This window comes from Alternaria novae-zelandiae (assembly GCF_023758075.1).
Source record: "Alternaria novae-zelandiae strain BMP 2774 chromosome Unknown scaffold_11, whole genome shotgun sequence".
NCBI lineage: Eukaryota > Fungi > Ascomycota > Dothideomycetes > Pleosporales > Pleosporaceae > Alternaria > Alternaria novae-zelandiae.
The window spans coordinates 738590-760056 of NW_026056971.1; the positions used below are offsets into that span (position 1 = coordinate 738590).

Sequence of the window (21467 nt, forward strand, 5' to 3'; positions counted from 1 at the left end):
TATGATATAGGGTTGAAAGGTTGGTGAGGCACGTGGTGAGGTGGCTGCAGCCTGTGTGGCTGTGCTAAGTGCCGTTTACCGCTGTTCCGGAGGCTGCCGGTCGTGCGAAGAGGGGAGGTTTTGAAGTAGACATGGGCGCGAGGTAGTTGTATGTATTACGATTATATGAGGATAGGTGTATGATGTTATTGAAGGGTCGTGTTCTATATTTGCATGTGGGCAGGTAGCGGCTTCCCAAATCTGCAGATCTACAGTCGATGCACCACAAACCATGGCCATAATATGGCATATAACTATTGGATCTATACAAGAAAAGAATCGGCCAGGTACCATGAAGTCATAGTGCAACTGTGCAGTAGCATCATGGCGAATGCTGCTATTTTTCGCTCAGACAAGGGTTTAGAAGATGCTAGAGGGAACTATGATGCTTGATACGACACTTCGATAATACAGGTACAACACTCGCATGTTCACACGAGCAAATGCGATGAAGATGACTGTGTCGTGACGATACTTCCAAGGAATAACCCAGATATCTCAGCAAGGCGAAGATGTGCGAACAGGCGGTGGGCGTTGAACAGAGGACGGGAAGCGAGCAAATAGGGCTTTACCGGCGGTGGGGACAGTGCAGGGCGAAGGCGCGAGGAAGCCGCGACCCGCAATTCACAGACGGCTACATGCGTCACCTAGCATCTTTGTACATCCAACATGGCCGTTGTTGCCGCGCTATGTAAACCTGCCCTCTCCGCTATCTTCGTCTTGTTACTCTTGAGGCCGCCCTAGCTAGTTGCCCAAGCTGCATGCTCGCCAAAGCCACTGCCTAGTCTCTCACTGCTCGCCTGACCATCGCTCACGTACGCCCATACATGTCTTACGAATACGACAGCCGGTACCACCACCGCCCGCGCCATGACTCCCACTATACATCAAGAGAGACGGACCCCTACGGCTATGCGAGGAGCGATAAGACTCTAGCTGAGGCGCGCGAGCAGCTGGCAGACATGCGCCAGAGCAATCCATACACATCGTCCTACACTCCGTCCTACAACACCTACACCTATGAGCCCCGCACTTCTCCACCCCTGCCACCTCGACGACCCGCGCCGCATTCGTACAGGTCGCACAGGCAGGAGCAGACATGGCCGCCGTCACCGAGCGTCGAGGACGAGAGGGAGGCGCTAGCAAAAGAGGCGCCGTCCTCCGTGGGGTCGTCAGGGCAGGCCGAGGGTGAGCCGCCGAGCAACACGCGGGGCACCGTCGACCAAGACTCCCTGCTCGACGAGATTGAGCAGCCGAGCGTCGCACAACACGACCGCCGCTATGTGCTTGTTTCCGAATCGAGCACCGATGACGATGGCAGCACGCTTCGGGACCGGCGCCGGCGCAGCTTTGCTGACCGTGGGGGCATGTCGCACATCAACACCGACGTCCCAGACCCTCCCGTCTTTACTGAGCGCGTGAGGGCGCCCTATGGCTACTCGAAGCCCCAGAAGGAGTCTACCGCGCCCTCGCCTGCAGACTACATGCGCTCGCCAGAACCAATCACGCCTTCGAACAGCAGCCATCCCAGGCCAGATGCGAGCAGACCGTCGAGACCGATGCCAACTGAAAGCCGACACAATTCCTACACGTCGCCGGCGTCAAAGAAAGAATACGTGTTCGACTCTGACTCTGACTCCGAAGCGCACAGCACGACCCACCTGCGAACCGAACGAAAGCCCGCGCGGTACAGCTTCGTGAAGAGCGACCTGCAAAGGGAGGACCTGAGGACAAACCTGCGCGATACACAGGAGAGGCCCGAGCCGCGTCGACACGACTCCGGGCAGCGTCCTCTGCCGACGATACGTAAGGGTGATTCGTCAGGCTCGTACAAGGAGTACCCCAATGCTGAGTCGCCGCGGTCGTCTTCGTCTTCGGTGCACAGCACGCGGCCATCGAGGCCTGTGCCCGTAGATACTGTCTATGCTAACAGCTCACGCCCGCTGTCCAGACCAAGCTCGCCATCGTATCGAGCGCCCTCGCCTCAGCTGCCTACCCGACTGCGAGACTCCCCTCCAGGCTCTCGACCATCGTCCCGCGGTGGCCCTCGGCCAACCTCTCCGCTCGCTTCTTCGTTCCAACCTTCTTCGCCCGGCCGCGGTCGCGGACCCGTATCCGAGTCAGATTGGCACTCCACCTATCCTCCAGCACCTTCCGACGACAGGTCAAGACAACCCTCTCGATATGGCCGACATGACACCATGCCACTCCCGAGGCCTCGCATCGATGTGCACAGTCCATCTCCCGCGAGGCAATCCACAGGCGACTCTTTGCCATATCCCATCGACGACCAGCTCATTGACGTCTTTATGCCACCCGAAGAGCACTATCAATTCGATCATTCCACCGTCTGCTCACCGAGGCAAAGCTACGTTGACATCCCGAGAGCGACGTCGCCGGCAATTCCTAGCTCGCCGTACACGCGAGATCTACCTTCCCGGGCTAGGAGGCAAGACACAGAGACATTGGAGGAGCCTTCACGACCAAGGAGGTCCAGGTCGGGTAGTTTCCGCTCTCACGATGGCCGCCGTGACAGGTCATCTCGAAGGACTGCTTCAATGGACAGAAAACTTCCAGACTGCCCAAGACCTTACAAATCTGGGCCTTACGATGATTGGTACGCGCTCCAAGACAACAAGAACTTCAACATTTGCCCTAGTTGTTACGAGGGTGTCTTCGCCGGTACACCCTTCGACGTGGACTTCAAACAGGTATGGCTGAACGACTATTCGTTGGAGCGGAGCTGTGATTTCAGCAGCCCATGGGCACGTCTTGCGTGGCTGTTGACGCTTCAGCGAGGTCGCAAATCGCTCGATCTGATCAACGCAATTGCAGGTGTCATGGACACAGTAGCCAAACCGTGTCCTGGAGATCGTGAGGCTGGTGCAGAAGACCGCATTAGCTGGTACGGCATTACAAACCCACGCGACGGTACCCGTGTAGCCAACTTTGCTATATGCTCGAGCGATAGGAGGATGCTTGAGGCCTTGCTGCCTTCTCTTCGTGGTTGCTTCGCTAAGATGCCGAAGGACGACAGGCACGTATGCAGCTTGCGTACGAGCTCAACCCGCTTCCCGAAGTACCTAGATTTGCTTGTCGAGCTAGACGCCGCGGCTGAGTTGTCCGGTCAACTCCCTGATCTGAGCCGCTTCGTCCTATTGCTCCGCGAGAATTCCTACAAAGGCGAGTGCCAAAGGTACAAGATCTTGTTCCGCAAACCATGGCACTTCATCCCTTCGCTACCAGAGTTCACAGTCTGTGAGCAATGCTACGACGAGCTTATCTGGCCCGCCACACAGTCCAGGTCCACGTCATCGTCCATACCGCACATGTTCAACAAGTCGATCCAGCTAGTCCCTGGTGAAGAACCTGATGTCGGGTCCAGCTGCTGTCTGTGGAGTCCAAGGATGCGCGACGTCTGGAAGGAAGCTGTCAGGTACGACGACTTTTCTTACCTGAAGGAGACAGCGAAAGAGAGGAAAAGGGCAGAGTCCAAGTATATGAGAAACAGAGCACGCATTATGACGTGGATGGGCGACGCGGAAAAGGGGACTAGGAAGTGGAAGGAAGCAGAGGATGCGATGAGGGAGCTAAAAAAGAGTTGGTATACTTATGAATGATGAGGTTATGATTGGAATGGGTTATGTAGACTCGATGAGAACATGGTTATTACTATTACTGCTACTACCGCTTTGTTGGTACGATAATTACCGTATCTTTGGTACCGAGCGTGGATGTGAACACTGCCTTTGATTTAACTCCCACGACTTTGCAAAACCACATCCTCACTACAAACTGCCTTACATGAAAAATGAATTTCATTGAGATTTATTCCCTCGATATTGAAGCCGCTAGAATGCGTAGCGAGGATATCTCGGAGATGAATTCTTCTATGATACCACACGCTGGGCCCTCGTCACAGCCCTCTCAAAGCTACAACTCTGGCGATCGGGTACAAACCAAGTAAAATTGCACACTCTGTCCAAGCGTTTTGCCGGAGTTCCGCTAACCTACAACGCAGAGCGCCCAAAAAAGAAGAGATGCCAACACCCGGCGAACGTCAGACAACCGTCGCCCAACCCCTCCTTACGCGGGATCAATACCGCATACGCAAGTTGACTAAGGAGAACGCGAGACTCAAACACGAAGTCGAGGAAAGGGATAACAGGATCTCTTCGCTGATAGAACGTCAAGATGCTTTGAAGGAAGACTTGGCTGCTGAAAAGAAGAATGCGAAGGCCTACAAAGAGCGGTTGATATTCGAGAAGCGGGACGTGGATGACTTGGAGGCGGAGTTGCGAGATGCGAGGAGGAAACTGAACAGCCTGCGTGTGTCACTTCTTGATACTGACGACGAGCGTAATTGGTCCGACTGGGAGGTGGATGAACAGAATGAGGAGTAGGGTGAGCAGAATGAAGACGAGCCCGAGGACAAATCATACAGGGAATGGAAAGTGAACAAGAAGTAGTATGGGTGTCCAAGCTCAGATGTCTGGATGTTCGACGTTGGTATGTCTACGATGTATCTGTCCTCCGAACTGTTTCCCTGCGCGGACTTAATCATGTCTTGGGTGCTGTATCTCTTGTTCTGGGACGTACACGACACGATCTTAGTCCATCATCTTAACCTTGTTACTGTCATCTGCTTGTGAATATTACCAGGGTACGTCCATCTCTAGTTTCCGTAATGCACTCTTCCTTAACGCACGTCGTCATGTCACCGACATCCGTTTGAGCAACAAACAAGAGACGTAGCTGATCAGGTCGACAGACCTCGAGGGTGTCACTTGTTGCGGGCTCCTGTTTTAAACGAACACAGTCCGTTGGTGTCGCAAACACTCACTGCTTGTTCAATGTGTCTCGCGACATGTATATAGACCAGCGACCTGCACTTCCATATTGACACCCAACCATGTATCCTACGCCATCTTCCAGTCCCCCCTCGAAACAAGTGCTGCTTCGATATCGCTAGCGATGTCGCCGACGCCCGTTTGCAGAGTAGACAGGGGTCGCAGGTACGCAACTCGCCACCCTCTCCTTTCACTACAACAGAATCAGCGGAAGAACTTGTCGGCTGACCGCAAATCTAGTTTTTCCGTCGCTTACGGATTGTGCGCCCACGGACTTTTTTGTTGTTTTGACGACTTTTCGCAATATCCCCGCTCTCTTCTTGCTTTCTCCATCACACTCGTCCGTATATTGACGCCCGTATACACGACACCACCGACATCATGGACAGCCCGAACGACAACGATGTCAGCATGGGTGATCTTCCCGACACCGGCGTTAGCGCAGACAACGTAGACAACGGCGTCGAGTCTGGGGACATCGTCTTCTTTACCGAATGCGAGAACGTCGCGGAGCACAACGTTGACGTCAACCGCGAGCGCGACGGCGACGTCGCCATGGACGACAACGCTGAGCCTGAGCATCCGGATGTTGTGGAAATCAAGGCCTTTCACCGTAACGCTGAGGAGAAGCTCGCCATCAAGACGTACAAGATTAACAAGGAGATCACCCTGTTGCCCTCTCTCCACCGTATCTACTTCCATCCCGACGAGGCAGTCGTTCCCCAAGCTCCTCCCTTCCTCCAACTCGCCAACTTCTTCATCTTGTACAACGACATCGCCAAGGCCAACTTCCTCGCTGACAAGAGCTTGCCTCTCATGGTCAACCAGGCGATCTTCTTCTATGGTCTGGACAGGGGCCATTCGTTCTCCCGATTCTTCGATCAGATCCGGTACAATATCGTCTTGATGGCTTTCGCTTGGGCATCAGACTTCGATCACAGGTACTGCCGAGAGGGGTGCAAGGAGTTCGTCCGGGCCTTTTTCCGCGTAAGTCACCTCCATGATGGTACTGCCTGTATATCTTCACAGTCTTTTCAGTCTTCCCACAGAGGCTTAGATTACACTGAGATCCTCCTGACTACCCCATATCCCATACATCCAGCTAACAAAATATAGGCGTGGATCGAGTCGCAGGTCTTTGAGTACGACCCTGATGCAAACAACTTCGAGCGACGTGAAGCCTTCATCGCCCTTTGGCAGAACTCGCCTTTCGACTTCCACTACTTTAGTGCGAGGCGCGCTAAGACAGTAGCCAAGGTTCTCAAAGTGCTCGCGAATCAGGTCGAACTCCTCCCGAACCTACCGACGCCTGCCAACTTCATCCAAGCCGTACGCTGTGGCGAGCTGAGTGAAGAGATGTTCGACAAATTTGGTGCGGCAATGACGTTGCAATGGTTGATGGGTCTGAGGGCACAGCATGATAAGCGACAACGTCAAATTGACGAGGAGGAAGAGTATGATCAGGCTGGGCTAGAGCTGAAGCGAGCTAAGGCTCACAAGGGATATCTCGAAGCGGCCCGCCATTTCGGCCATCTTTCCATGGACTACCAGCCGGCTGACGAGTTCGATCCCTTTGAAGAAAACGCCTTGATACATCCCGGCATGTCCAAGATTGACAGGGACGAACAGCTCTTGTCGGCCTTACTCCTCCCTATCGACGACTACCTTGAGCATCCAAGCAAGGTGAGCGATAAGAAAGATCGTGTGGTTGATGAGACGAGCTTCTGGGTGTCTCATGCGCAAGTCCAGGCTATCTTGAAGGAGGATGTGCCGAAGCAAGAGTACAGCCGGCTCATGGCTGAGATGACGGTGTTGCTGAACACCACGGTGATGGAGCCTACAGAGGAGTAGGTCACGAGGAGGACTGAGGTACACAGCAACGTCTGCTAGACATGAATGGATGCCAATAATATACTGAGAACGCCCAGCCTTCGTGATGCTTGATTGATGTGACCTGAATCAATGCCATATTGTCTATCTAGGGTACAGGGATATTGATAAGCGGGGCGCAAGAAGAATGAGGATGCAAGGACACATCACTGCTAGTAAGAAATCTACAGGGCAGCTCACGACAAGTAGCCCCCATTCACAAGCCTTTCTCCCGTCTCGCAGCAAGAGTGTAGAATATACTACCGTCATAAATGCCACGGATATCCTCCTTCATCATTCGGCCGTCTGCGGGCCAAAGCATAATGTATGTGGCGGTCCCTGGCCCCGTCAGCAAGACATTCTGCAAAGTACTATGTAGATAAAACTTACATTCAAATAATGCGCCGCCCCATCCGATCGGGTCAGCGATGCACCGCTGACCTTTGAGCACGTTGCTCACATCTCCGATGGTTAGGTAATCTCTCCCTTCGGCATACTTTGCGAATATGTCTTCAAACTTTTGCGGCAAAAAGCGGCCTTCGTGATCGTACGTCCCAGTGTCACTCCCATGCTTATCCCTATGCACATTCTTGAGGAACAGACCTGCAAGAGTGGCGTAAAAGGTCAGTGTATATCACGAAATTTGGGAGCTAGATTACTTACGAAAGAACGGGTCAGGCAGCCAGCCCTCGCATGTAGGATACGAGAAATTCGCATGGATCACAAACACCGCGACTATAGATAGGATGACACCAAATCCGAGCCTATAGAAGCCAACAAATGTTTCCTGTGGCCAGAGAACTCCATCGTGGTCGCGGTCGAAAAAATCGCAATGTTGTTGTAGAACAGTCTGGTGAGAATGCTGTTCCGCCCAGCCTTTGGTGCCCTGAGGAGATTCTGCCGATGGGGCGAGATTCGCGCGGGCGGTACCTACTCGTGTTAGCACTTTGGCTGTTGACCTTTTCAAAAGCGGAAACATACCGGTGTGTTGAAGCTTTGAGCCTTTTGTGCTCATGTAAGGTCTTCGTTGCTCGGTGACAGGCACGTCACGAATTGAGCTCACTACTCCACCATCTCCATTGGTGAGTCGCTCGGGATGCCTTGTAACTTCAGACATGTTTTTACTATTGCGGGATATAGGTTTGCGTGGATGTTGAGGCCACGAAGGGAAGGACAAATAAGAGGAACGCTATTTCCAACTTCAATGACATCACGCCATCTGAAACAGCCATGGAGCATCAGCCAACCTCTGAATCATGCCCAAGGACACCGTCACCGACTCGTCATCCCAAAATTTCACATGCATCGCTTTTTTTTTGATACACCGAAGCAGTAGTGTTCCGCTAGCCAATGGCAAAGCGCGTTGTTAATCTTGGATGATTTCCGGCTCGCGCCGCTACCTAGGCAATGCACATCACCTGGGCAGTGAACCGGCCGCCTGGTACCCCATCAACAATGCGTCTCGTGGCATGTACAGTACCCTTTACCGTGTACTTGATGCGGATCTGATGTTCGATATCTGTAGTAAGTTCTTGCATGTATCTGCGTTGCGCGCGACTTTGCACTCCAGGGCTGACTTCGATGACGTCATTCGTTGGCTCTGCCTACATCTGGTCGCGATGTGAGCCTACTTGTGCCCGTTGTAACCTACCATGAAATGGAGCATCTTTGCCATAATATCTTCAGAAGGGTGTTTGTATCACTAAAATTGCTCTCTTTCTTAAGTTCACACGCTCGAACACAGTCTTGACTTGACTGTCTTCTCAGGACGTCCTAACGGAGCGTCTAGTGACAGTTGCGAAGGTATCGTGACTCGGGTACCTTTGTACGACCTGTCAAGCATACTAGTATCAGGTATCTCGTCGGGTAATTCTTTCGACTAATTGTTCGTTCCGGCGTTGCGTCAGAAGTCATCAGCGACTAGATTATGCGCTCGACAATCCCCGGGGCCACAGGCATCACTGGAACACATTTGCACCGCTCCGATCTCTTCTACGTCTGTTTCGCCCCAGCGACAATCCTGAAGATACCCATGTCACTTGCTACTGGGCTGCCGACCGGACCGTCTATTCTTATCACGAACGGTACTCTTATAACCTCATGCTCTCCTAGGGTGGAAAGAATGCGTGGGTAGCTACAAACACTCGTCTCGTAATTCGTTGATCAAAATCGATACACCGGGCAGTCGTCTTGAACATTTGCGCAAGGATGGAAGGCGACATCTGCTGCGTTGGGTTCGCAAGCTTTTCGATCGTGAGAAAGTCTATTCAATCACTGTCGAAGGTCTCGACTTCCCACCTGCGAATACTGGTGTGTGTGAGGTAAGGCTCGTGAAGGTCGTTTCGACAGCGCCCGTACAAATCCTGTAGTCTGTAGTGTCTGCCAGAGGTCATGAGTCGAGTACTACGCGTATGCAAGTAGGCTCCTAGAAAAGACGTCTTGATGATACTCTCGTCGCGGTTTATAGCACTATCTCCGCTATGGTCAGATAGTGAAAGGCCGCACTGACTTTCGATTGCGTGCTCACTCACTCAACCCTTCACTGAGCCCGCTGCGCCACCGCCTACACACGCCCCTTCGCTTACCCGCACACCAACAGAGCTGGATATCGGTATGTCTATCATATTATTGTATATCGCTGGTCGCGGTCTTGCTGTACTATATATTATATGGCGTTTAGGAATCTTCCATCAAACACAAGGCATGGGGTCGTGGGACCAAATGCACACCTCACGGAAGTTTATGTCCGTATGTGAGCTCGAGTTCGAATTCGGGTGTTGGACAGCGTTGACCCCAGGCCAGTCCTCTGCGGGTTCGAACTTGGGAGTGGCCTTGTTATGATTTGGATGGCCGTCCCTTTTTTTGTTCTTTTTTGCCCAGCTTTGCGCAATCTTTTTTTGTAGTTTCTCTTTCTTTTTGCTTCTTTCGCGCTCCCTTCTATCGACCAAAGTATTAGGTGTGTTAATGTTGGAGCAATATTCCGCTTCCAGTCGGTGAAGCACTTCCGCATTCCAAGAAGTCACGTGGGAGGGATCGTCACAAAGTCGTAAAGAGCACACTCACGTCGCCGACAGGCCTTCTAGGGTATGTTCAAGATTACGGAAGGGGTTAAGAGAATTGGACGAGAGCATCTTGACGCTTACATACATAATCAACTCCAAGTTGACCTAGAGCACAGCGGAGCCTGTCGTACACGAGTACCCCTTGAAGACATGTCTGATGTTTAACAATACGTTGAGTTTAATCGGCGAACTAGATGAAGATACCAAGAAAAGATGAAAATAAGCTGAGGATGACCAGGCTCCACGATGTTTTGTCGATGTGAGGCTATGGATTGCGGATCGGTACGGAAGAACGATGCACCGAGCCTCGGCTCACCCCCAGCTTGCAACATCCGGGGCAAGCTCCGATGACGAACATCTACCCGTGTGTCGCGATGGCTCTCCATATTTCTCCCTACGACGCCTCCACCCTTTGTCCAATCTATACCGATTTGCAAAATGGATAATAGCTCACTCTTCGATGTCAAGGTACGCACATAATTCACCCGCACGTCCGATCTTCCAACTGACCCTCATCCAGGGCAAAATCGTCCTCGTCACAGGCGGCGCGAAAGGCATCGGTCGCATGATCAGCGAAGGCTTCGTCCAAAACGGTGCTACAGTATACATATCATCTCGCGACGCCAAAGCCTGCGAGGAAGCGTGCAAGGAATTGAACGCCCTCGGCAAAGGCAAGGCCGACTTCATCGCAGCCGATCTATACAAGGAAGATGCAGCAAAGAACATAGCCGACGAGCTGAAGAAGAGAGCAGGCAGTAAGTCCTCCCGTGGGCTGTAATCTGTACCACCGTCGCGAGACAATGAGCAGTCGCTGACAATGTACAGAGCTCGATGTCATCGTCAACAATAGCGGAAGCAACTGGGGCGAGTCGTACGACAACTATCCCGCCGCTGCATGGGACCGCGTCCTCAACCTGAACCTCAAACGCGTCTTCCAGCTCACCCAAGCCGTCACACCCCTCCTCGAAGCCGCTTCTACCCCGAGCTCCCCAGCACGTATCATCAACATTGGCAGCGTCGACGGCCTGCGCGTCCCCGCGCTCGAGACATTCGCCTATTCCGCTTCCAAAGCCGGTCTCCACCATATGAGCAGAGTACTAGCGAGCCACCTGGGTAAGCGCGGCATCACAAGCAACACCATTGCGTGCGGCCCGTTCCAAAGCAAGATGATGAAGGCTACATTGGAAAAGTTCAAGGATGTTATCGAAAGCGGGATACCGTTGGGACGCATCGGTAGCCCAGAGGATGTTGCAGGCACTTGCATTTGGCTATCGAGCCGAGCCGGATCATATGTCAACGGCGCTACTATTGCGCTGGACGGCGGTAGTGTCGTTGGCGCGAAGTTGTAGAAACATTGACCATGTACGTGGAGAGTTTGCAGAATCCAATATATATTTAGCGCAGGACACATTCGCCATGTGGAAGTGTGTTAACGACAAGCCTCACAGCCGATATGACAGCACTCGGTGCGCTCTGGATGAAGGCGACATACCTTCGCGCTGCAGACTTCTCTTTCTACTTCGTTCCTTCTGTCTACTACTTCGCTCTTTGCCTATCCTCTACCTAGCCGATCAGAAACACGTATCCTCCACGGTCGTCGCTGTATAGCGCCAAAGCGGGGAATAAAACAATACTAGATGTCATGCACAACATGCATCCTCCAATGTTTACAACTCCTTCCTGACGGCAGGTGCCCGCCATCTGCCCGCGCCAACCACGGCCTTGCGCATCGTATCCAGAATGCATGTATGTCTGTTCGCTGTGCCGACACCCTCAGCATGTAAGAGTGCGTCGCATTAGCTCGCGCTGTTGTTCGCAGTAATCGGATCGCACGCGTTGTGGTCGGGTTATCCCAGCTCCGCCTGCGCTGGCGGCTGCATAGGAAATCATCCAAGGCTGTGGGATCGTGTTTTGCAACGGATCGTTTACAAGTGGAATGCCCAAATCCGCTAATTATGTCAGTGTCATGTGTCATGTCCAGAATGAACGGAGAGGACTTACAAAAAGCCGCGGCGAGATCGGCAGCAGCGGGACTTGAGTCTTCTAACGAGGTTCGGCCACAGCAGTGGTAGCGCTATGCCGATTACGGCTACGGCTACAGCGACTACACCCACGATCCCTTCGGTGGACAGGCCCTGTGCTCGGGTAACGCTAATTCTTTGCGTAGTGTCTGGTATCGTCGCAGCGTAGGTAAAGGGTATGGCGTACGTGAGACACATGGTCAGAGTGACGAGTGGAGACATGTTGGATCACACGCACACCGTAGAACGTTGATAGACTACAACGTTTATCAGGCGCAAATTGATTGAGGTACGCTTTGAAGAAGTGCTGGCTGTGTCCTTTTACCTGCTGACGTTGACCAGGACCGGTATGGCAGCTCCGCTCAACCCGTCGTGTGATCAATTCTAACAGACCGGGAAGCTGGGAGACAAAGTGGGTCATAACGCCGCCGTGTGCGACGAACACCGACTCCATCCCCTGTATACTCCGGTTCCTCGAGGAAGGGAGCTTGCTCTTTGGCTCGTCACTTTTTCATCGTATGGGGTCCACGCTAACGGTATGCAGACGCAGGCGTAAGGCTCGGGCATTGGTCAGATTCACCGAAGCTGGAGAGCTAACATCATGCAGGCACAAGCGTGTGGCTTAGGTACTAGTTAAATTCACTAAAGCTAGAGAGCTAACATCATGCAGGCGCAAGCGTGTGGCTCAGGTACTGGTCGGGTCTCAACGCAAAGGAGCATGCACGTCAAAATTAAGGGAAATGGCCAACGTTACATCGGCAGAGGCTGTCGTGAATCTAAGAATTGAATTGCGTGAAATACAAGCAACAAGGTCTGCTGAAGCAGGTAGATTACAGTTGTGGTTCACAGGTACGTATAAGTTCAAGAGCTTTACAAAGCATGCACGATGGTGCTCGTTTTCGGCATATAACGACGTATTCAGGCGAGCTTCTCCGTTCTCAGTGGGTATGTATATGCATTTTATGCTACTTGCAAACGTTGCGACACCGACCCTGAACACACCCGAGTAGCCTCTAAAACGCAGGTACTACACATCGTCTATCTAGGTGACACGCGGTTGGACTCTCGCTCGATTGCCGAAGGTATTGTTTCTCATTACATGTCTGTGCTTTCATATGGCACGTATAGGTCATCATGGGAAGACTGCTCGAGCGAGTATAAAGTTTTGCCTTCTACACGTTGACACAGTTCCTTCAATCTGAGGGTGATAATGTACGTTTTAGGTGCAAATATCGAGGTCAACACGGGCTGGAATAGACGCAGCATAGTGGTAGTACGATGTAGGTGCGTGTGCAAACACAGTACCCACGTTCGTCTCTTTGCTCTCTACATCTGATGCAAGTTCTTGCAGCGAATGAACAGCGAAATGGGAACCGTGTATCTAAAGATAATATGTGCTCGGCAAAGCCGCTCACCGGATCTAGGCACCATGAAGGCTTCGCCACGAGCTAAGCCCTTCGCGGTCTTCCTTGTCTCCTTTGCAGATAACTATTGTAGAAAACTGTAGGTATATGAAGCAAGAGAAAGCAGAGTATCTCGTACAGCAAATAAGAGAAAAGCATTAACAGGCAATGTAAATATCTGCTAAACAGCCATGTAGCCAACCCCCAATGGTGACGCTCTCAAACAACCAATTATCTTACTCCTAAACCTCCCGAGGTCTCTTGGAGGTACTCCGAATCAACCATCGAGCCCACCAGTTGCCGGCTATCGGTCCAGCCTTCGAACAATATGTGAGCCTTCACATAGTGCGTGTGCGCCGCATCAATGCGTGTTGTTGCTCGGTGTAGCACGATTGGACGCGTTGTGGTTGTGGAATCTCGTCGCCGGTCAAGCTGCGGGTCCAGGGTGCATCTGAGTAGGCAGGGGCAGCAAGGTTTCCATGTTTTTGGACGAGGGGAAACGCAGAATCCACTATGTATGATTAGTAGCCGCAGGTCGATGCCAACGTCGATGTGCGGAGGTACCTGTTGAAAGGGAGGGAGGATGAGAACGTCGGGATGTGCACCGCCCCCATGTGATCTTCAAGCTAGACCACGATAGCACTAGACTGAGTGCGAGACCGAGAATAGCTACGCAAACGCCGATAAGCGTTAGCAGCGCTTCAGTCGACAGGGTAGGTGATTGGTCAGCTGCCCCCGCCGTGGAGTGCTGCCGTGCGACGTGTGGGATAGCAGCTGCGTGGGAGGGGGAATTGGTGTATGCGCTCAACAGCAGCAGAGTTAACAATGAATTCATCCTTGCACAGGAATCGAACAGGAACAAGATTATTGACAGAGGTTGGAAAATGTGCAATATTGTTCGCGTCTCGAGTCTGGGAGCGAAACTCATTCTGATATGCCCTGCAACCCCAGCAGCTGACGGCCCGCAAGGGGAACGTCCAAGCTCAAATTGTACAATTTTGTCCACTTTAGCGTCAGCTCTCGCATGCGCCCGAAGCCCGAGAGACGATCGACGCACAAGTGCGAAGATTTTATACACCCATCCTTTCCAGGCATTAGCAGCACATGACTGTGGTGTACTTTGGTTGTTGAGTTGAAGCCCGAGATAGGTATATAGTGCCATGCTATTGGATTGCAGCCAGTGCATAAGTCAGTCGCCGCCACCGGTGAGATGCCGTAGCCTTCTGTATGTGGTCTGGCCTAGTGGTGGAGCGAAAGAAGAGTTACCACTCACGACTCCTGCCACACCGACTTGGGATTGACGATACGCGATGGAAACTCATCAGAACATTTCGTTGTATGCATGAGGTTTCCATTGTTCGACCTGGTCAAGACGTCTGAGCTCAATTCGTTTCCTCGTCAACCCACTCATCCTCCAGCCCAGTGACATCATCGTCATCGCTCGGCTCCTCATCGAACATCAACAGCAAGCGCAACAGCTCGTCTTGTGGTCTTTCAATATGCTGCGATAAATTGGCGAGTATTGGGTCTTCGACTTCGGTAGTCGCCTTATCGTCATTTTCAAGGCTAGGCGCGAGGCTGATGATGCGAATTGCTTTTGTCGGAAAGATGCGTCCATTGCCTCCTTCTTCCCGTCGTTGACCGAGTGTCTATTATTGTTAGCAGTTGCATCCTCTTCACTTTGAGCGGCGAACTTACCGCGTATGTTGTCATGATAGCATCATCGAATAGCGCCATGAAGCTGACTGGCACCGCGAGCTGCGGCGCCGAGCTCGTGAGGAAGGAGTATGAAGGGCCCACTTCCTCAGCCTCGTCTCCAATACTGATGCGATCCTCCTCGCTGAGCGCAACCACATACACTCTGTTCTGAATCTCGAACATAATGCGATGGTTCCGTGCAGAAAGCCATCCACCCAAATCGAAAGTTGAACCATCAGACTCGCACTCCAGAATTTGACTAACACTGGCTAAGTTCTTCGACCCGTCTTCTAATGCCTTGCGGAGATCGGAGCAGACAAAGACACGACCCAGACGTGAGAAGCCTACAAAGAGATTGCTGCTGCGGTCCAGCATACCGGCACCCCACTCGTCTTCCTCGTTGGGGTCGCGAGATGCGTTTGGAAGAGGGCCCTTGCCGAGACGTATAGGCGTCAGACGGCTTTTGCGAGGTGCTGAAGGAGGGAAGATACGTCGTGATGGACGGCCATAGCGCAAAGCAGCCAGTGCTGCGTTCGAGGAAGGAGGGTCGGTAGGTGGTAATGGCTCGACATGGTATTTCTCCGTACATTGCGATGGCTGTAAGATTCCCAGAGCCTGTCCAGACTTCTTCTCATACACATGATAGCCACGCGTTCCCATGGAGTATACAACCACGTCCTCGTTCTGATCTAGATGACCAACTGCATCTTGCTCGATCTCCAGATGCGTAATTAGGTTTGGTGGGTTCTGCTTCATGTCGTATACAAAGCCCTGGCCCTCTACTGAGACCACAACCAGTGTCCAGTACGAGAGCTGGAATCCTCTTGTTTGGCAATCGTGATCCAGAACAGCAACGCGTTGGAACTCTCCTCTTGCAGTGCCCTCTTGATCTGTCCGCCAAATTTCAACTGCATCTCCTTCCCGATCAAAGGCAGCCATTCCGTCTTGATACTCCAGATGCGCATAGGGTCTGACGGCGTGATCCTCAGTCGTGTCTAGAGCTGAAGGCAGTTGCCATAAGATGCGACCCGTATCCATGTCTGATACGTACAAGCCGCCTGCATGAGATGTCGAGATGAAAATGCGGCGCTTGAAGTCAGCCTTGAATCTCCATACCGCATGATTGCCAACCTGCAATATGGATTCGCGAGTGGTCGGTTGCGGTGAGTTCCAGTTTCGCTCAAGCAGCGTTTGTCGTTTACACAGGTCTTTCCATGATGTGATGTCATCAAAGAGCTTGGAGAAGCTGGTGTAGTCGTTGACAAACGAGAAGTCGCGCGCGCCGCCAGCTGGCTGCGAGGTCTTATGCGGTTGCGAAGTTTTAGTCGGCGACGAGTAGATGGCTTCTTGATGCGTTCCGTCGATGAACTGGTGCCAGGCGGGCGACACGGCAGTAAGCGATCCTAGGGCTGACACGGGCGTGAAGTCGAGGATGCGGAGCACGATCTCCGGAGGTAGGACCGTAAGCGGGTCCGGGATGGTGACGTTCATAGTCAGTTCCTGTTACGGTGGTTGGGATGTTCGCGCGTTATGCTGGATCTCAGACGCGCTGTCGCTCGTGTTCGCACAACAATATTGTTGATGGGTCAAAAGCAACAGCTTTCCGATGAAGTCATTGTGGAGAAGTCACGTTCGGACCCCAAGGAACATCCATCACTCATATGCGGAAGGAGCACCAACACTACAACGTTCGCGATAGTCGCCATCGACTGCATATTAGAGCACCACATCAGCGACTTGTACCTGATCGCAATAACTCAATCGGCATTATGAGGATTGCATCGTGGGTTGCTCCCGTGGTCGCCTTATCCCCAGAGAGGTAGCAATCGGCGCGTCTCAGCCGACGCGAAGCATCTCGCACTTCCGCACACGCCGGAGAGATTGATAACAAATGCCAACCTGATGACTATGAATGCCGTCCGATATGCGATAAGCAAAAGGTCGGCATTTTGCATCCGGTTAGGCATCGATTGTGGAGATGCGGGCTGAGCCCGCATTCGCCAAGTCACTAGTAGCTTCGGTAACAGCGTGGTACTCATACCATGAACCAAAGAGGCATCTCTGTATGCCTCGTTATCTGGGGTATCATACCGGCCTAAACTATGCTTCCGCCGGGATGTATATAAAAGCAACAACGGCGGCCGCAGACTCTGTAGGTGTGCTCTCCACCGACCGCTCATCATGGCGGGCCGTTTCCTCCTCTCCGGACTGCTGACCGCGGCTCTTGCGTCAATCTCCGCTTCGGCCGCTCCTGTTATCAAGAGGAACCCTTACAGCTTCGTTCTGGAGAACCCTTACGGCGATGCTGTCTTTGAGCTTGGGAATGTTTCTTATCTGGCCAATACCAAACACCCCAAGGCGAGTGCTGGCTGCTCAACCCCGGCCGGTTCTGCTACGTCGATTCCCATCACCGTCATCAAGACACACGAGACGACCATCACGAAGGATGTCTTAGAAAGCGTGATATCGTCATATCTCGATGGCGACGATGTCTTCAGCCATGATTTCCTGGACGGACTGTACCTCTCTTCTGGCGTCAAGTCGACACTGGATGCCTCCGCTGTCGACTATCTTGCTTCTCTGAACACGAGCATACTTTTCATGGACGCCTCGGTGACTGCAGAGGCCTCGATGAGCAAGATGGTGCTCGAATCAGCTATCGACCTTCCAGCTGGACCATACCTCGCATCAGTCGAAGATGGCTCCGTAAGCTTTGCGACTGTATATCGGCTCTACCCGGATACCTACCGCACATTCCTGTTCGGAGCCTACGATGCGAATGATGGGCAGGAAAATCACAACCCGCTCGGTGTTTTCCTGCCCAAGTTCTGGGACCCCATGATTCCGTAGGTAGCCATCTGATCGTCCAAGATAACGAACTAACAGAGTATGCAGTGTTCCTTCACGCATATACTATTGGGGAGACGACAGGCCCTTGGCTGGAGAGCGCGTTGCAATCAAAGATCTGTACGATGTCAAGGGCTTGCAAACTTCTGGTGGCAGTCAGGCATGGGCTCGCATCACGCCCGTTTCGAATGGCACAGCGCCTTCAGTGCAGCAGATCCTCGGTCTCGGAGGTGTTGTCGTTGGAAAGCAGAAACTCGCTCAATTCGCTTCCGGTGCCAATCCTTGGGAATGGCAAGACGAGCACTACCCGTTCAACCCGAGAGGTGATGGATGGCTCACGTGCTCAGCTTCTTCTTCCGGTGGTGGCTGCTCCGTTGCTGCGTACGATTGGCTTGACTACGCCATAGGAAGCGACACCGGCTCCTCGATGAGGCGACCGGCTGCAGTAGCCGGTGTATATGGACAACGTCCCAGTCAGGGCTTAATATCACTCGAGCGTGTCATCCCGTTGGGTGCTGCAACCGATACCGCAGGGGTCTTCTCTCGCGACCCCTACAAATGGATCAAATTCAGCAAGTCTTGGTACACACCCAGCCTCTACCAGAACTCATCCATCACTGGTCTATCACCGCTTTCCGTCCCAGACACAAACGCGTTCCCCAAGACCATCCTCTACCCCACGGATTACCTCCCGCTGAACAACTCCGCCGCAGAGCCAATCTTACAAGACTTCATTGCGAATGTGTCCAGGATCTTCAACATGACCGTCAAGGAGTTCAACTTCACCGCCACAGTCCAGAACTTCTCTGACCCCATTGCGAGCAACTTCACCAGGATGGGGCAAGCGACTAGCGCAATAAACGGATGGTCTTCATGGCAAGTCGTCGGGAAACCCCTGATAACCGCTTGGGCCGCACTCTTCGACGGCCGCTTCCCGCCAATCGATCCCGCAAGACGCCTCGGCTGGTTCGCATTCGACGAATCGGAAACCAACCAAACCACCTACGACGCAGCACTCGTGACCAAGAACACGGCCGTCGAGTGGTACGAGAAGGAACTCCAATACAGCACTCCCGAATCGTGTTCAGAGTCTGTGATGCTCTACGACATCGGCACCGGCGGCTTACCTTCATACCGTGAAAGAGAGATCAACGACTCGCCTTATGCTTCGTACCTAGCTGTCACACCACCGACGGCAAAGATCACTGGCGCGGGCATATGTCCGATATTCGGGTGTGCGGATTTCACGATTCCGATTGGTCAGGTGCCGTATCGGAGTGAGGTTACGTTCCATGAGGAGATGGTGCCTGTAACCATTAACATGGTAGTAAAGAGGGGATGCGACTTTGTGCTTTACAACATGATTGAGAAGTTGGCGGATGAGGGTGTGCTGAAGACGGTCAAGACGGGGAGAACAGCTTATTGATAGTAGAGCTGACTTCGTGGAGTGAGTATGCGATATGACATGATGAATGTAATGCAATCTGGAATGACGGTTCTCTTTCTGGCCCCAACAATTGTCGCTTGATATAAGTGTAAGCATCCGACTGTAACGAGTCGCTTGTAGAGTTGCTTGGACGAAATGTGGCCGATGTTAGTTGTCAAGAGACACCATATTGCTTTTGAATCAACGACTGTGGTCACACCACCGCACTGATGGAGAGGAGATTGCCTGGTAAGGCTGCATTGCATTGATGCGAACCAACTGGTCCAGCGCTCTGGTATCTAGAGCCGTAATGCATCATTCTAGCTTTCGAAAAGCGACCACAACGCCAAATGTAGAGTAGACAATACAATGCCCAATGTCTATAGTTCCCCCGACGCTTTTGAGATGCCGTATTGATGCAGTATTAGAAGAAGAATAAGATGCAAAGACCTGCGAGGTCCCAGGTCATGTCTGGGATTCCTCTGGGTGCTCGTATGCGACTTTGCGCACCTGCAAGCACCCGCACCCATCTATGAGCGGTGCATGGTACACCGGTCCAGCGCGTCGAGCAGCTCGGGTCGTTCCGCCAAGGCCTGTCGCGCTTGGGTATAGCTGAACCAATTCCGATTCCGCTTGTGCTGCTCAGGCCACTGAGCTTCTTGCTTCTCGACAGTCGCTTCGAAGAAATGGTACGAGGCCTTTGGGGCCTGGGAGGTGAGCTGGTCGGGTCTGCGCTTCTCAGGGATGAGGCCGAGGTCGTAGTTGATCTTGCATATTATGCCGGCCTCTTCCCAGGCTTCGCGTTTGGCGGCATCTTGGGCAGTCGCTTCGTCCGTCTCCCAGCCGCCCTTGGGGAGCACCCATCCGTTCCGCTTGGTGGACTGGATGAGGAGCACGTAGTACTTGTCGGCAGAAAGCGGGACAACGCCGGCGACTAGGCGCTCGCCTTGGGATCCATAGCCTGCCGCCAATCAGCCGAAAGTTAAAAGCGGTGAGTAGGGAGAGATTCGCGGGACAGGTTCAGGTTTTTGGGTTTCGTTGTGGGGTCTCGTGGGCAGACTTACGTTGGTTCACGCGACCGGTGCGCGACTGCATCGACAGCTGCTGGGTAGCGGCCATGTCGGCGCTGATGTGTCTGTACGAGAGACGGGGCAGTATCAAGTGGCACCGCGTGTATGCGACTCGCTCGACGCGACGGCCACAGAAGTCGAGGAGGGGCTTGGTCGGAAGAGCAGAGGCGAGCCAGGCGGTGAATTGAAATGAAGCCGAGCCGACAGCGAGTGTGCGTGTGGCTTCACGGGGCAGTGGTGGGGAGCAAGTGTAAAGGGGGCGGATGTGGTAGGCAAAAGGGCTGAGCAAGGCTCAGTCCCGCGGATGACGGGGCTGAGGATGTTGAAGGAGCCTGCGAGCAGCAAAGAAGTTCGGCATGGTGGATGGATGTTTTAGTAGGTGGTTCGGGTCAGGGACTTTTTACGTGGAAACTAAGGGCTCGCGGAAGCGTCACGCCTGTCGCCAAGCCCCGCCTGCAAGAGGAGCTTTGTCCGGGGTGCCTGCCACCCTCTGCACCGCTGCGCATATCTGCACAAAAACTGCAATCAAGCCCCCGGCGCCCTGCCAGAGTAGGCAGAGATCGAGCCGGCGCGCGCCAGACACTGGCCGTCTGCGCTCCCAGGGCGCTGCAGCGAGAGCCGGCGGGGCACGCGAGACCAGCGCGCCGCCTGCAGCCTCTCTGCCTGCCTGCCTGGCCGCTGGATGACGTACAGGCATTTAAGGGATGAATTGCCCACTAGAAAACGCGCAATTGCCCCCGTGTAGACGCTGGCCAGAGTTCGTGGTGCGCGCCCTGCACGCTGTGATACAACACCTCCGCCGTGCTGTTGCGTGTCCTGACCCCGCGACCGACCGCGCTCCTCCGCCAGAACATCGTCGCAGCCCCCCTGACCGCCTCGACCGACACCATCAGTCCGACGAGCCCTGATCTCCAGCAAGCGGGTGACGACAAGGAGCTATTATTCATTCCCCTTCCGGCTGTCCTCGCTCGCCGCCGCGACGACGCTCGATTCCGCCTCGGACCACTACCCCCACCAGCTCCCACGCTTATGCTGCCCTCATGCAGTCCAGTGTGACGCCCTTCGGTATCTTCTGCTCCAACCATTTCCCTGGGTTCCGGCTCGTGCCTGTCTGGCTGGCCACCAACCCGTCTTCGCTGCTCCCAGCACTGCGGACAGGCATCTCCGGACCCTGCCATGGAG

At 53.3% G+C, this 21467-nt stretch overlaps 6 protein-coding genes across 6 annotated transcripts; 4 read left to right on the forward strand and 2 right to left on the reverse strand.

Moving 5' to 3' along the window:
- Positions 1-708: 708 nt before the first annotated feature.
- Positions 709-4442, forward strand: J4E88_006013 (uncharacterized protein; the record flags this gene model as incomplete). The annotated part of the gene is given in 5 exon segments (XM_049399644.1): positions 709-730; positions 976-1916; positions 2362-2656; positions 2671-3639; positions 4063-4442. The coding sequence occupies 5 exon segments, from the start codon at positions 709-711 to the stop codon at positions 4440-4442; spliced, it is 2607 nt and encodes an 868-aa protein (XP_049254657.1).
- An 828-nt stretch (positions 4443-5270) lies between these two features.
- Positions 5271-6740, forward strand: J4E88_006014 (uncharacterized protein; the record flags this gene model as incomplete). Its single annotated transcript, XM_049399645.1, has 2 exons — positions 5271-5876; positions 6006-6740. The coding sequence occupies 2 exons, from the start codon at positions 5271-5273 to the stop codon at positions 6738-6740; spliced, it is 1341 nt and encodes a 446-aa protein (XP_049254658.1).
- Positions 6741-10258: 3518 nt separating this feature from the next.
- On the forward strand, positions 10259-11169 carry J4E88_006015 (uncharacterized protein; the record flags this gene model as incomplete). Its single annotated transcript, XM_049399646.1, has 3 exons — positions 10259-10288; positions 10341-10575; positions 10646-11169. The coding sequence occupies 3 exons, from the start codon at positions 10259-10261 to the stop codon at positions 11167-11169; spliced, it is 789 nt and encodes a 262-aa protein (XP_049254659.1).
- Positions 11170-14626: 3457 nt separating this feature from the next.
- On the reverse strand, positions 14627-16433 carry J4E88_006016 (uncharacterized protein; the record flags this gene model as incomplete). Its single annotated transcript, XM_049399647.1, has 2 exons — positions 14627-14893; positions 14943-16433. 2 exons carry the CDS (start codon positions 16431-16433, stop codon positions 14627-14629), a joined length of 1758 nt encoding a protein of 585 aa, XP_049254660.1.
- A 690-nt stretch (positions 16434-17123) lies between these two features.
- J4E88_006017 (uncharacterized protein) lies at positions 17124-19215 on the forward strand (the record flags this gene model as incomplete). The annotated part of the gene is made up of 2 exons (XM_049399648.1): positions 17124-17788; positions 17838-19215. The coding sequence occupies 2 exons, from the start codon at positions 17124-17126 to the stop codon at positions 19213-19215; spliced, it is 2043 nt and encodes a 680-aa protein (XP_049254661.1).
- A 530-nt stretch (positions 19216-19745) lies between these two features.
- J4E88_006018 (uncharacterized protein) lies at positions 19746-20334 on the reverse strand (the record flags this gene model as incomplete). Its single annotated transcript, XM_049399649.1, has 2 exons — positions 19746-20176; positions 20280-20334. 2 exons carry the CDS (start codon positions 20332-20334, stop codon positions 19746-19748), a joined length of 486 nt encoding a protein of 161 aa, XP_049254662.1.
- Between the last annotated feature and the right edge of the window lie 1133 nt (positions 20335-21467).